We start from the raw sequence: 16958 nt of genomic DNA on the forward strand, positions 1-16958 counted from the left end.
CTTGATGAAATGGCGCTTAACGTTATATCTTTTAACAACTGACATGCTTGCACCATAGATCAGACACACACACGTATCATTTTCATTTGTGAAACAAAACTCTGTTCCCCCCTCTTCATGAAAATATTATGTTTTTAGCCTCTTATTGGTATCGGTACCGATATGGTTGCTGCCCATCTCACATCACCACTGAGTCATCAAGCTTGACAGCAGTGGAACTGTTTGATTAACAACTAATTGGGAAATAATCATTTTGTGTTAGAAGGGGATGGGGAACCTCTGAATTTGATTGGATATACATGTAAGTTGATTTGCCGAGTAACTAATCAAGTTTTCAAATTTATGTAGGATTCATTAACCCTTTGGTGAACTACTTGGAAAGGGGTTGTGAGCTACTGGTAACTCGCGAGCGACATGTTGGAGACCCCTGCTCTAAACCTTTATAAAAGTGTGCTTTTGTTTCTAACTGTTTCACATTACTGAAGAAACTAGACTCTAGGGCACCAGTATTATTTTTACAATACATTTAAACATTTCATAAACATCTTAATGATTGTAAAAATATCTTGTATTTTTATCTGATATGAGATAAGTTACTTCACTATATGTTGTTGTTCAGTGGAGATTTAATGTAACAGTACACCTAGTTACATTTGAAAAGCTTTACAGAAATATTGCAGACTATTTAAAAACATCAGTAATGGTCCAAAGTTGCCATTTCTGGTGGGCACAGTGTCCTTAGAACATAATTACAATATTATCAATAAGACACAATGTGGAAATGACTCTTTTTCTTAGGTTTCTGACAATGAAGACACTGAAGAGAAGACTCCCACCCACAAATGAAAAGATAGTTCCCCTTGGTCACATAGTTTCTCTGGTACACAACAAATGTTTACAGTTCCTTTATTATGGAGTACACTCTGAGCCTCATCCATGACCCACCAGCAATTCCCACACATCACACCAACTGAAGATATAATCAGGTGTCGTTTCTAGAATTACTCTGAGCTCATCTGCACAGGTTACTAGCAGCACTCGGTTCCAGGCATTGGTACTGAAGTCATTCCCTGTGATATTTTGTCTGTGTATAGGAATATATTCCTATGAAAGTAACTCAGAAAATGAAAAATAGATTGGAACCAAAAAAAAGAGAAGTGCGAGACTTAAGAAATTTACTTTTCTGTGGCACAACATCATTGTTTATATAGTAAGGCGAACAGGGTCAGGCACGTGCAGCCCCTATCCAGAAGAAAAACTGAGTTGTGAGGCTGCAAGGCAGCACACCAACCTGTAATGCATGGCTGGCAGTATAAGCATACATTGGTGTGCAAATCAAGATGAGCCAAAATAACTATAGGCCTGGCCTGTGGAAACAAAACAGCAGTATTTATTGGTCAGAGTAGCTAAAGACAAGCATGCAGATGTCCATAAACAGATGGGAAAATAGGTAAAGGCAAAATGTGAAGCAAAGGGAGAATTTATCAGAAAGGAAAAAGATCAGAAATACCTGAAGGGGGTTGACAAGAGGCATTTGCTGAAGAAGGATAGATAATAACTAATTCCTTCTTTTATTTCACTTGGTCTTTTCATAATATCCCAGTTATTGTAACTCCTGTACATTTGGCACAGTACTCATAAGATATTTTAGAGGAGCATCATGAGATTGAGGTTGCCAGTTTAAAAACTCTATAGCAAAAAATACAATGACATACTCCCCACTAGAAAATTAAGCTTATCCTATATAGGCACATTTATTTTGGTATTCCGGTGAGCAGATTTAATATAGTTGTTGCAGACTCGTGGTGGGGATCTGTGATTTGATTAGGTTGGGAATTCTGCCAGCTGCACGCCGACCTGCAAAACCCACAGGGACAAGCTCATATCCAGTGAAGCTCCTTAACACCAGTTCCTCTGGAGGAAAAACTGAGCTAGAAGACTTTAGCGGAGCACAACACCCTCTAAAGCAGAGCTGGCAGTGAGAGCCTTGGCTGGTGTGCAGATCCGGACAAACCAATAGAAAGAGTTGCCTGCCATGATAAAATAAAACAACGATGCATATAGCTATGTAGGCTACTATTCAGTATCCCATGTGGAAATTAGTAAATCTCTGATCCAAAGAGTAATCAAAAATAAGCAGGCATATGGTTATGGAAAAAAAGGCAAAACAGGAACTTTTAAAGTTACCCAAAATGTAAAACAAAGGCAGGATATAAAAATAACTAAATAGGTAAACAAAAAAAATGCAAGGGCCACTAAAATTATGTCAGGATCTTGTTTTGCAGGGACAGACCACACAAGGGCTTATGTCAAACTCCTTCTTTTATTTATGTTACCACTACCATCATATGGCTGCCACAATAGATACTGATAGAGTAGAAAACAGTGGGCAGAAAGAGTGGCCAGGGACAGAGCCCCATTAAAATCCAAACAATAGCTGACCAAAAAGAGGTGCAGGTCTTCTAAGCAAGCTGTGAAACCTAATGGTGGCGTGTGGCAAGGACAGGCACAAAGGGGTGGCTACAGTGGCTCAATCTCCTGCCCCTTTCCTCTTACAAGCCCCAGTGCCCTTTTCTACTGTTAGGACCTAATTGATTACTTCCGAGCTTACCTCCTTTTGATTGTACAAAATATAGAAAAAACATCAATAAACAAGAGCCTTGTTAAAGAAGAAATGTCAAGGTGGCAACAGGCTGCATACTGGTTCCCGAAGGATCGGTGTTGGGCCCTCTCTTCTTCTCCCTATACACATCTTCACTAGGCCTTATCAGTCAGTCCCATGGTTTCTTACATCAGTATTATGCCAATGATATAGCTGTATCTGTAATGCCCTTCAAAGGATCACGTTATCAACTAGAATTTCTGCCTGTCTCACTGCTACTGCATGGACAAAGCAACACCATCTCCAGCTCAACCTGACAAATATGGATCTTCTCATCATCCCTGCTTGTTTGTCTATTCAGCATCTCATTCTATTCAGCTAGGCTCATTATTCCCAACACCCTCCAAGTTTTCACACAGCCTTGAGGAGGTGATCGATGATCAGCTGTCCTTCAGGGACCATGTTGCTCTGTGGTCTTGTCATCTCTGGACTACTACAACTCTCTACTGTCAGGAGTCCCGATGTGTGCCACTGAGCCAGTGTATGCAACGGAATTGCCCTGATTTTATATTGCCTGGACTGGAAGGGGCAGAGTTAATTGCCCTCATTGGGTGTAGTCTCAGAGAAATGGCTGGAAAAGGAGACAAGGTGGTAAGCGAACACACCACATGGTGTCCTGGGGTACTAGTGCATGACAGCAGTAAACAAGGTGCATCTATCAGAAGTAAAACCAAACTCCTAGTCACAACATGAGATCCTTTTGTAAACCAGTAATTCCCACTCTTAAGTTTTTTTTTTAAATTGATTGTTAAGTGCTACATATCTCATGGAGGTCTTCACTTTGTTTGGTGGAGGTTTGAAGCTTTGTCATGCACACTGCCATATTTTATAATATTTTTTATGCGTATCATACACCGCACTTATTTGCATCATGTTGCACAGCAACAAGCCACGGCCACAGCCAAAATATGGCGGCAAACATATTTTTGACTGGGAACAAAATGAAAACACTTAAAAAGGGAAACAAAAAGATAATGTGAAGTCACAGAAAAACAGTTAAATTTAATACAAGAAGCATTAAAAATCAATGACATAACAAAATGAAAACATCAGAAAAACAATTACTAAAGTATTCTTGGACAGTTTATTTATATGTACACATTATTATTGCTGTTAACTGTCAAGTTGACTTTGACGTGGACTGACTGGAACTCGGGTATGGGCAGACAAATTTCCCAGTTAAAAATTTAATGTGAAAGCCCTTAAAAGTTAAAGTTTCAAGTTGGACAATGAACTTTCACCTGAATCAATATTATAAAATTTAAAAAAGAGAAAAAACAAACAAACCATGGAACAGCATTTTTGTGGTGTAAATGAATTGGGAGTGACACAATATGTTTTTAATGATTTTTCTATTTTTATGTCACCCTACAAATTAAGCTTATCTTTAAATACTTTTTGTGTAGACCAAGTGGCAAATCAGTAGAGTCATTGCATTTCTCCAAAAAATCTGACCAGAAATTCACCTGAATGCAAGGTGGGAAGGTAAGATGTCACAAGTTAGAACTCCCTTGGCACTTAAACACAGCATTATAGCATTTGCTTAGAAAGAAGTGGTTGTCTCATATATAGAATTCATTTTTATATGTTAGCAAGAGTGATTGTTACAAAACAACAAATAATTTTATGGATTCACAACTTTTTTTTTTTCTTCTTAAATTTTTAGGAAATGGCAAATCAGTAAAATGTTGTTATTATTTTAGGTAATGCCAATAAGAATCAAAAAAATGTACTGAGAAAAATTTTTCAAGATCATGAATTAGTGCAGGATATTAAAACAATATCTCTTCTTCTGTTTCCTCTTTAAGCGAATACAAACAGTGAGTGCTATAGATAAGGATGATCCAGTTGGAGGACACAGATTTTTCTTCAACTTGCCTGAAAATCTGAAGACAAACTTTACTGTCCGAGATAACAAAGGTAATGGTATAAAAGACTTGAAATTAGATTTAAAAGACTTGAGAATTAAAATTTTACAGAATTTACATTAAAAAAAATTGCTTATTAACACTTGTGCTGTTCTATCTGATGTACGTTGGTGTGGAGGATCTTGATTCGAGCTCTCAAAGGGATGGCAAACTGATGTAGTAGGGATCTCTACTTCACCTTTCAGCTTATATGACAGAAATATGAAGAGATCTACACAATTCATGAATGGCTTCCATTAAATCAATAAAAATCTACATTAAATAATTTTCACTTTATCTATTATGGTTTGGATTTGGTTATAGACTTCAGACTTATAGACAAATAACCCAAGCATGCAATAAACCAAAAGGTACTATTTATAAATAACATAAGGATAATATCAGATGGATATTTGTAAAGAGTATATAGATATTGTAACCACCAGGGGGCATTTCCGAGCCCCATACCACAGTTACAGTAATGCCTAACACAATTCTGGGTTTAAATAAAAGATATTTATTTCTCTGCCACAACTCCTCAACAATCAAAAGATTGTCAAAAGATCAGTCGCCAATACAATAATCCTGCCAAAAACTTCTTCCTTCCTTCTTCCAAGAGTATCACTCGCTGCTTCCAAACTCTGACTTCCTGATATGAAGTTGTGGGGTCCTTTTAAGCTTGAACCAGCAATGCTTCTGGTGCCACATTATGTCTTTTTGGAAGTCCTTCTGGGTCATATGGAAACCAACAGCTCCCTCTAACAACACCCAGAAATCCTGACAGGATTGCTTTTCCAGATTCCAATTCCCATGTATCCTTGTTGGTATCCAAACTGGGATGCCACAGAAGGACCACTGTCACATGGGAGATGGAACTGTTCCTGGCCTTCAGCTTCCACTGGTCCATCATTCATATGACTCCAACCAGGCAAAAAAACATTTCCTTGTCCATTCAGCATGCTCATCTTTCCTTTGACTCTGGCCTTCTATCCATGTAAGAAATGATCCTCTGCCTCATCCAGGATGTTTGTCTTTCCTCTCGGACACTTATGATATGAATGTTTGTACATATATAGATAAAGGACAATAACAACATTAAACAAAAATGATAATACTTTAGTTGAAATTTTTTGTCTCCTACATAATAAATTCCTTATAAATTCTGTTCCTCAACTTAGATAGTGTTCTATCTGCCAATGCAAACAAGGTTGTTTGAGTAGGAAATGGACAGGACTTATGAGATGTAAATAAATGCTTACAGAGGAAAGAGCATGAGGATAAACATTAGTGAGTACTGGTGCCAAAATGTGACCTCAAGAATTATTAATAAGTTAGGCAAGAATCAAAGCCAGAATTTCAGTTAACTGATAATTTATCTTTTCTCTCCAAAGTTTGGATATTTGATAATACATCCATCCATCCATTAGCCAGACCAATTTATACACTATCACATTTGCTGTCATTATGCCATATCTTCCTGTCAGTGCCCCTTGGAACCTGACATTGTGTTCTAACAACCAACACATAAAATACATATCAAAACAAAGATGGTGTCACGGCAACCAATTAATGCTAATTAAATTATAATTATAATGGTGATGCATAACATATTACTTCAGAAAAAGTAAATAGATTCTGTAACACAAAAAATACATGAAAATGTAATCAACCAAGTGAAAATTGTATTGATCAAGAAGCAAATTTTATCAGTGAACCGGAATCATGATAGAGAGATGTTTTTTCCTGCTATAGCAAAGGCACCTAACTTGTGAATTCTGATCTTGCCATTTATGTGCTCAAAATGGATATGTTCTTTAACTAGTTAGAAAGCTACCAGTGCCTTAAAGATGAAGGTGGCATTGTTTGGTTCACAGCTAATCTGTAGTGAAGTACACATGCAGTTTATATGTGTGTGAGATGCTGTGGCTTTGCGCTCCCCTAATAGATGCTCTTTTCTGCTATTATTGTTATTAATATTGACTCTCATCATTTTACACACGGAAGCGAGCATTCACTACAGTCATCAAAAGCTTCTACAGATTGGCTCTAATAGCAAAGTTAATTATAGAACACAGAAGCAATACCTCAGGAGATTCTCAGATTACCGAGACTTACGTTGACTTCTACACTTGGAAGATGGCGACACAGATGGCGCAGTGAGAGGAAGCAAAAAAGAAGCAAGCAAGCAGGATTACTAACTAGGTTAAAGGCTGCTCCGCATAAAACCCCTCTTCCTAGCATTCTTCTTGCGAATACTGCATCATTCACCAATAAAATTGATGAGCTCCAACTAGATATTTCCATACATAAAACTACAAGGGACTGTTTCCTTTTGATTTTTTCGGAGACGTGGCTGGATCCCACCATACTGGACACAGCAGTTGAACTTGCAGGTTGCATGCGCCATCGAGCCGATCAAACCCCCAATTCCGGTAAGAAAACAGGTGGAGGACTGTGTGTCTATACTAATAATGCTTGGTGCACTAACATAACTACAATCAACAAGTTTCGTTGTCCGGACGTGGAATATCTGATGCTAAGATGCTGACTGTTTTACCTACTGAGAGAACATACCGTCGTTATTGTTACGGCAGCATACATACCTCCTCAGGCTAATGTTAAGTCAGCGCTTGAAAAATTGTTTGATGTTATCAGTAAACAACCGAACTCGCACCCTGATGCAGTTTTTGTCATTGCTGGGGATTTTAATCAAATGAATCTTAAGGATGTATTCCCCAGACTTTATCAGCATGTACATTGTAAAACCAGAGGGGAAACACCTTAGACCATGTCTATACAAACATAAAAGACGCCTATAAGGTCATTCCACGCCCCGACCTTGGCAAGTCTGATCATCTCTCTTTGTCTCTTGTTCCAGCGCACAAAGCCCTTATCAACAGTACTAATCCAATTAGCAAGACTGTTAAAGTTTGGCATCAGACAGACTTAGAGATATATACTTCATCTGTGCTGTCATATATTAATTACTGTGTGGACAATATCACTGTCAACAAAAGGATTACGGTCTACCCAAATGAGAAACCATGGATGAATAGTGAAATCAAAAACAGCTGCTCAGGGAAAGGGACAAAGCCGTTAAATTAGTAGGCAACTCAGCCTATAGAGCTGCCAAAGCTAACCTCAAGAAGGGCATCATGTCTGCTAAACTAATGTACAAACAACGGAGTGAGGAGGACTTTGACAGTAACTCAAACTCACAGCGGATGTGGCAAGGAATCTGATTAATCACGGATTACAAAAAAAAAAAAAATGACGTACATTACACACTGGCCAATAACAATGCCAACCTAGCAGAGGAACTTAACAGTTTTTTTGCACAGGTTGACAAGGACAATAACCAGCCTCTGGTCAGCTTCTCACAGCCTGAAGTCATACACATACATGATGTGCGGCGGGCACTCGAAAACATCAATACAAGGAAGGCAGCAGGTCCTGATAATGTGCAAGGACGTGTAATCCAGGCCTGTGCTGACCAATTAGCGGAGGTATTTCCACACATATTCAAACTCTCTCTGTCCTCAGGTGTAGTCCCCTTGTGCCTGAAATCCACAACCATTGTACCTGTTCCCAAAAAACCGAGGATAACCTGTCTTAATGACTATCGACCAGTCGCTCTCACCCCTGTCATCACAAAGTGCTTTGAACGACTGGTAATCACCCACATCAAAACCTCCATCCCAGCTGATCTAGACCAACACCGGTTTGCCTATCGGTCAAACAGATCATCTGAGAAAGCCATCTGTGTGGCTCTACATGCTGCCCTCTCGCATCTGGAAAAGCCCAACACCTATGTTAGGATGCTCTTCATTGACTACAGCTCTGCATTTAATACCATCATACCAACCAGCTGATCAAAAAACTCTATGCACTAGGACTTGCTCCGTCCATATGCAACTGGTTACTGGACTTTCTCACCAACCGCCCCAAGTCTGTCAGGATGGGCAAACACACATCCTCCACCCTTACCCTGAGCACTAGTGTGCCGCAATGATGTGTACTAATTCCCCTTCTCTATGCACTCTTCACCCATGACTGTCAACCCATCCACCAATCAAACATTATTGTTAAAATTGTGGATGATACGACTGTCATTGGGCTTGTAACAGACAACAGTGAAGCCACATATAGGAAAGAGGTTCAGAATCTGACAGCATGGTGCAACACCAACAACCAACATCTCAGAGGACCTGTCTTGGGCTGACAACAACTTGGCTCACAATAACACCTCTATTTTCTCAGGAAGCTAAGGAGAGCTGACCTCCCCCAGAAGCTGCTGGTTAATTTCTATAGATGCACTATAGAGAGCATCTTAACTAACTACATGATGGCCTGGTACAACAACTGCACCAAGGCTGCTGAAGAAGCCCTGCAGGGGGTCGTAAAAACAGCAGAGGCCATTATTAGGCCATCACTCGAACTGTTGTATAAGACTCGCTGTGTGAGGAGAGCCGAAAACATTTACAAGGACAAAATTCATCCTGGAAATTCTTTGTTTGAGCTCCTCCCATCAGGCAGACTCTTTAGGTCAATCCATGTACGCACAAACAAACTAAAAAATAGCTTTTTCCCATCTGCCATAAACTTTCTGAACTCTGAATCTCCTCAGTCTGAGATCATTTTTAATTTAATTTAATTTAAATTTTAATTGAACGTGCAATAAACTATATTGTTAATGTGCAATATACCAATGTAATACAATATATAATATGTAACGTACTATTCATTAACAGGTGCAATAACAATTTATGCTGCTGTACTTTGAGCAATAATAATTTGCTCTGGTTACTTGATCACTTAACACTGTATGCGACATATTTGGAATTATTTGACCCTTCTTTAAATGCACCTTGGGGCTGTCACAAAAAGTGACAGTGACATTGTGTTACACAATGACAATAAAGTGCTTGAACTTGAACTCTGAACGTCCTGCTGGATTAAAGGAGGGAAACCTATAACAGCTAAAAACTTATCCTTCACAAAGGTAATTACTTCACAATTACACTGATATCAATACCATTATTAAAATATTAGCTGGCTTTATCCTACTAATAGTTCTCAGAATCAATGTTGGTATACTTTTGATTTGGTGTAGATCAGGCATATCAAACACGCGGCGCGCATGACAGATCCTAGTTAGCACTGAACTTGTACAAAATGATTACTATCGTTTGTGATTGAATCATTCTGCATCTTCGGCGTTACTTATTGACTTTTCTTACTTCTGCCTTCTAACGAAAGCAAATTTTCCCATGGCATTACGGTACCAGAAACGTCATGTGCTACTATAGCCACGAGCCTTGACCAAAGTTAATGAGCCGCAATGTCACAACTGAAGTGCTAGGCTGCAGCAGCGGGCAGCAAGGGCGACTTTAGGCATGTGCAAACTGTGCACCTGCACAGGGCCGCCACGCCAATATATATTGAATATAATAATGAGAATATCATGGGCCGCCACTTTGTTTTCAAGTTACAGACACACGCATATAGAAGCGTGTCATTAGCACGAGGTGGATATGCAGTGTCCGCAACGGACATGGCCACCCGCCATGCATAAGATACCATATTGACATTGGCGGGCGAAGAGGCCACCGATTCTTTCCTGCCCAGGGCCACCGCTGCTAGCCTACACTACTGGCTGGGCAGCTGAGACTGGCCACTGAGCAGAAGTGACCATCACGAGTAGTAATAGCTCACATATTTTCATGTTTTTTTGCTCTAGTTTTATGTAATTTTGTGCTAGTATTGTAACGAACAGTAAGTGCAGACTACAGCTGAAGATTAATTAGTGTAGGTTAGGGGGCTTTTTGCATATTGGCTTATTTTACAATATAAACTTTGAAGTAAACTTAGTAAAGTAAAATTTGATTTTGGGAGGATTTGTTTTCCAACTTGAATTACTGAGCAATGAATTCAGTGAGCGTTTTCGAGATTTCAGTTCACACGAACAGGACTTTGCTCTGTTCTCTTACAACGTTGAGAATGCGCCTGAGAATATCCAAATGGAATTGAACTGCAGTCAGATTCTATTCTGAAGGCAAAATACAACAAAGTTGGTGTGCCAGGCTTGTATGCTTACCTGCCACCCTCGTATGTGCAGATCCGTAAGTTGGCATGGAGAGTACTGTCTATGTTCGGAAGCACTTACCTTTGTGAGAAATTGTTTTCATTAATGAAAGCTACTAAAACCCCACATCGCTTAAGACTCATAAAAGTTGCAGCTGCGCAAGATTTCAAACCTGATATTGACAAACTGGTTACTAACAAGAGATGCCAAGTGTCGGGACAAAAGAAACAGATCTCACACTGTAAGACTCCTATATAAGCAATGAATATAATATAATAATATAAGGACCTAGCTAAGAGGCTAAGACTCTTAATTGTATGCTGTTTTACGGAGAGTTATGGAAATAAATAGCTTTTCTTTAAACTTTAACCTTTAAGTGTTACATGTTTTAAAGTTTTCAGTATTGGAAAGAAAGCTACAGTAACTTTGTATAATAGTATTTGTTACAGTGCAGCCCACTGACACACATATGGCAGTCGAAGCGGCCCACCAATGGTAGTGAGTTTGACATGCCTGGTGTAGATGATGCTTTTTCCTAGTTGGCTTTCTCTGGCACACAGATCTTTATCGTATTTTTCACCATTGATCAGGAGTTCAATCATACCTTCTGGTTGCAGATGATCCAAAAGATTTCTCTTTGAACTTTTACACATACAGTGCCCTCTTCTGCTCCCAAAGTTTATGCCTGCTTTCCTGTTGGTGATCAATCAACTCCCATCCTTAGCAAGAGGAATGCATGGCTTTTATGTATGGTCTCCCTTTTGCTTGTGTACTTACTATTATTTAGCAAGGTCTGGGCTAATGGCATCCTTTTCTAACTCCAATACAGACACATCATCCACTCTTCCAGTCCAACACCAGGTTGCCCTACTGAGTAAAAGCGGTCGCGCCAGCCTTTGTTATGGCCACACCCTTGGTAACATGGTTCTGCTATAAGGAGCAGACTAACGGCCAGGTTGAGGGCTGAGAGCTTGTAGAGAGAACATGGATTTGCCGCTTCCCAAGCTTGGATAAATGGGGAGGGTTACGTCAGGAAGGGTATCCGGTGTAAAATTTTGACAAATCCATATGCAAACAGATGATCCGCTGTGGCAACCCCTAACGGGAGCAGCCGAAAGAAGAAGAATAGTTTTTAAAGGAAACATCAGATGTTTTGCTATTGGTCACATATAAGACCAACATTTTAGTTGACAATGGGTGGAAAGTTTTGCCCGCCAGTTGTTCAGTTATGGCTCTTTGTTTACTTCAAGTGTTAAGATGGTGCATTGAGGGATATCTTTGAAGTGTCACTTTGTGATTGATCATTTTATAAGATGAGGCCCAGAGGCTGAATTCCTAAGAGGCCCTATTAGGAGACCTGAGATTCTTGAGCTGAAAATAAGAGTGTGTGACAGCTGCTTTTTACGTAAAGGAATTGTGTGCTAAAATAAAGTAGAAAGAGTAATGCCAGTCTGTCCTACGCTGATAAACATGAGAATTGTGTTTCTGTATAGGATAGGAAAATGCATCTACTGTCACATTATTGTGAGGTGGCATATACATTTGCTTAAAATCATGCACTTTCTGGACCCAATTATTTAAGCCCTGGGTAAGGCAGGTGGAATCTATCCCAGCAGCATCAACCATAAAGAAGAAAACCACTCTAGATGGGCAACAGTCTATTACTGGTCACATTCACTCACACACACAGTAGTTTTAAACATATAATACATTATTATATTATTGTTATATTATATTATAGTCTAAAAAGCAGAAAGAGGTGGCAGAGTTAAAAATGCTAAGATTTGCATTGGGTGCGACAAGGATGAACAGGATTAGAAATGAGTACATTAGAGTCAGCTCACATTGGATGGTTGGGAGACAGAGAGAAGAGACTGGGTTGGCTTGGACATGTGCAGAGGAGAGATGCTGGGTATATTGGGGAAAGGATGTGAAAGACAGAGCTGCCAGAAAAGAGGAAGGACTAAGAGGAGGTTTATGGATGTGGTAAGAGAGGACCTGCAGGTGTTGGGTGTGACAGAGCAAGATGTAGAGGGTAGGAAGATATGGAAGAAGATGATCTGCTGTGGCCCTAATGGGAGCAGCTGAAAGAAGAAGAATGTAGATTTAATCTAAACTAGGCACTTTCCGTAAATAAATATTCCAGCTCAAATGACAAAAAATGTGAAATTTTCCCCCACAAAAAAAAAAACACCCTATGTACCCAAAATGACGGGATCAAGGTGTTCCATTTCTTGATTTTTAATATACATATATAGCATATGCTTTATTATGATTATGCAGCAGCTTACAGTTAATTATCCAAATACGCCTTCCTTCGGGGATTTGTGCGTCTGTCTACTGGACCATCATTTTATTCTGTAAGAGTAACACAATGTCTTTGTTTCATCAAACTGATTAATCTATGTTTTGAATCACTAGATAACACAGCAGGAATCCTAACAGCACAAAACGGATTTAACCGACTGGAATCAAGTATCTATTATGTGCCTGTGGTTATAACAGACGGAGAGTATCCGATGCAGAGCAGCACCAACACGCTGACTGTCCGAGTGTGCGCCTGTGACCGCGAGGGGAACATGTTGTCATGTAATGCTGACACTTTGATCCTCCCTGCCGGCCTCAGCACTGGTGCTCTAGTTGCCATTCTTCTCTGTATAATAATTCTCCTAAGTAAGTATTGAATTACTTAAACAACATCAAAAATATATATATATATATATATATATATATATATATATATATATATATATATATATATAATTGTTTCTCTGTCATTCATTTATTATTGATCTGCTAGATTTACTCAGATTTAGAAATATTGTTCCACTGCTCTATTTTCTAGAATAATTCAAATGTGGGTATTGTAAATTAAATAAGCAATCTAAGACAATTATGTGATCTGAAAAGCTAATTTAACATTTCCATTTTTTGTTTTGCCAGTTATTGTTGTATTTTTTGCGGCTTTGAGACGGCAGAAGAAAAAAGAGCCCCTTATAATTTCCAAGGAGGATGTCAGAGACAACATTGTCAGCTACAATGACGAAGGAGGGGGGGAAGAGGACACCCAGGCCTTTGATATTGGGACATTGAGGAACCCGGAGGCAATTGAGGACAACAAGTTGCGTAGGGATATTATTCCAGAAGCCTTTTTTCCGTCTCGACGGACAGCACCTAATCGAGATAATACAGATGTCAGAGACTTCATCAACCAAAGGCTACAAGAAAATGACACCGATCCAACCGCGCCTCCTTATGACTCTTTAGCAACTTATGCCTATGAAGGCAATGGATCCATAGCGGAGTCCCTCAGTTCTCTGGAATCAGCGACTACTGAGGGAGACCAAGACTATAATTACCTCAGTGAATGGGGACCACGCTTTAAAAAATTGGCAGATATGTACGGAGGAGAGGATAGCGACAGGGATTCTTAACTGAGTGCTGAATAGTCGAGCGAACTATGCTGGCACATAATGTGGCCATTAACAAAATGAACAACAGAAGATAAAGGAAAATTACATAAAGCCACTGTTCTACAAAGTGCCCTTTTCATATAAGCATCATATATTTGCTTATCAGTTGTGACCGAGCAGTAATTTGGTGATGACGTTACCTTGATTTTGGTTTACTCGAGACTGAGCTATCCAGACAGTGTTAAATTAAAATGAAAGGATGTTGTCTTCAGCAATTTGAAAACTTACTGTAACTTTCAACTAATTCATTTTTACTTGATCAATTGTTTTGGAAATGTGGGCCAGGTATTTTTAATGACCGACAATGGGGTCAGTGGCGGGGGGGTTTGGGTTTCAATATACTCTATATATTAAAGGCTTATCAGAATTCCTCCTATCCACTGTACCATCCGATCCAGGACATGTATTGTACTTTGAGTTCCTACTTAAGAGCACTTCCAAGTTCCAATAAAGTGAAACCACTTTGAAATCTCTGCTTTGCTGTCGCACCAGAAGTCTTCATATCTGGTAACCTCACTATGACATGTACATTTTATAGTAAGCAATGATAACGATTGACGTTGTTTTAAAAGGAAAATGATCAGATTTAGTGTGGCATAACCAAATCTGCCAGCGTGGGTTGAGCATACCATGCAATGCCAGTTGCTTCACTTAGTGCACTAAGATGTATTACCTATTTCCTGTAGCACTAAATATTATCGCTTTAGGCAGAATTACCAATGTATTTTCTGAAAAGTCCTGAAAGAATTCTTCCCAACGTAGAGCCTCGTCACCGATTAAAATGTTTATCTTGGATTGTTTATTTCTTTAACAAGCATATATTTTTGTACCAATCAAGACCTAAACAATGGGTTGTGGTTCTTTGCATTTTCTTCCACTGTCTATCCTTCTGTCTGCATCTCTGTCTCTCTCTGGGTTGAAAAGTGACATTGTTTAATTTTACGTGGAGCTGGCAGAATTGTACGCACAGGATCAACATGGCAGCCTTATCTTGAGGAGCATCTCAACAAAAGCTGCATCAAAGACATGAGCCTTATGTGAGTAATATTAGGAAATGTTACTCTCCAGATATAGAGAGGAGATGGCCTTTTCCAACCTCAAGTTTGTGATTCATCTTTCTGAACTCTTTTCACAAGTGTAATTTGAATGCTATCCTGTTAAGTTAGCTCTTAAGTCATGCACTTCTGTTAAATTTAAGCCCTTGGTATGTAATCACTTCTAAGGCATACTGTACTTTACTTAAATTTAATTGTATCCAATCATTAGGTCAGCTTTTATTTTATACAGTTACACTATAGACATATGAGTTATACAAAGTATAACCTCTCAGCTGGTGATTAAAAGAATATTTTTACGAATGTCTAGAAATTCTTTTGTCAGGTTACAAAAAAAAAAAAAAAATATATATGAATTTGGCTCATTCCTACCCTGACATATTTTTGGTGTCATATAGCTTGCTTTTTAATGCCTTTTTTTAGCTAATATGAGTGAATAGCTTAGACAATCCATAAAAGGCACAATTGTTCTCCATTTTTTATTTTATAATCATATAAATGTTATGACTGTTTGTTTAAAATTAAAATAGTTTTGTATTTTTTTAAGCTTTCCTTTGTAACGAAATCACCAAAAAATGTGAAAATGTGCTGTGAACATCTTTGATCAATTGGGTTGAAATGCTTCAGCATCACTCATCATTTACAGGAATGTGCAAACTGAGTCCGCGCTCTACAATATTCCTCTGTCAAGTGTCATACAGGAAAGCTTTTCTTCCAAAATGGCAATTTACACTCTTAATAAATCTTTTTTTTTTTTTTGTTTTGTTTTGTTTACTTTGCCTTGTACATATTTTATTTTTCAATGTGCAGTCTGTACCTAAGCACCCATCTGATACGTGTTTTTCATTTCAATTGAAGTTATAAGAATTACTGGAATGCAGTTTAGAAAATAGAAGTCACATTTGCTCCAGATTAAGGTTTTACTATAAAGATATTATCAATGAAGAAAAAATAAGAATCACCTACAACTGTGTAATTAATTTTTGTTGTTGTGGCTGGCCCATCATTCTTTCACAGTATGAGAATAATAATAAAACAGTATTTTGTACAGACATAGAATGTTTGCTTTACCTAAATTCAATACAGTACTCTAGTATCTCACTGATGGCATCTGTGCAGTGCTTTCACAGTGCAAAACTCTTTGTTGGCTTTTTACAATGTGATATTTTGTACCAGTATTTATATGACATCACTTAATAAAAAATAATAAAAAAAAAGCAAGCTCTACATATATATATCTTTTCAAATAAAATAATCCTATTTTATTTCAGCATAAATAATTTTATATGTATTGAGGTTGTTTCCACTTGAAACTTACCACTCAAGGGGTGTCTGTAGTATCCATAAATCAGCTTTATCCTTTGCAATACATTTTTGCACATTACAAACATTTTATCTTTCAAGGTTCATATGATTCAAGGCTGTTATAAAGAAAAGAAAAAAAAAATTAACAAAAAAACAGTATATTTACTTTTTGTATATTATTACTATTACTGAGTTATACCCTGAACAGCATGGAAACATAGAACTTCACAGTTAAAAGAAGTAACAATGAAAGGCTTCAGCTTCATACAAATGTGAAACTGTTTTCTGCATTGACATCCATATGAGGAAAGTTTAGCTTTGAAAGGTTTAGGTTGCCACTAATCAGATTAAGCAGATGTCCATTGTCAGTTGACTGCAGTTGCCAAGACCTGCATTCTCTCCTCTGCCCTCTCTACCTGTGCTATATACAGAGAACATTCTTAGAAGATGCCTGATTAAAAAAATAAATAA

The 16958-nt window shown here is 38.4% G+C and overlaps 1 protein-coding gene across 2 annotated transcripts in view; it reads left to right on the forward strand.

The window, feature by feature from the left end:
- Nucleotides 1-16399, forward strand: part of cdh6 (cadherin 6) — a 159522-nt gene extending 143123 nt beyond the window's left edge. For both annotated transcript variants that reach the window (XM_039753148.1, XM_039753147.1), the window contains exons 10-12: nt 4471-4582; nt 13076-13327; nt 13598-16399. In XM_039753148.1, coding sequence (XP_039609082.1) covers nt 4471-4582; nt 13076-13327; nt 13598-14088 — 855 coding nt within the window. In that variant the 3' untranslated portion in view covers nt 14089-16399. The remainder of the gene's footprint in view (nt 1-4470; nt 4583-13075; nt 13328-13597) is intronic.
- Nucleotides 16400-16958: the final 559 nt, after the last annotated feature.

Source organism: Polypterus senegalus, chromosome 5, assembly GCF_016835505.1.
Source record: "Polypterus senegalus isolate Bchr_013 chromosome 5, ASM1683550v1, whole genome shotgun sequence".
In the NCBI taxonomy this organism is placed as follows: Eukaryota; Metazoa; Chordata; class Cladistia; order Polypteriformes; family Polypteridae; genus Polypterus; species Polypterus senegalus.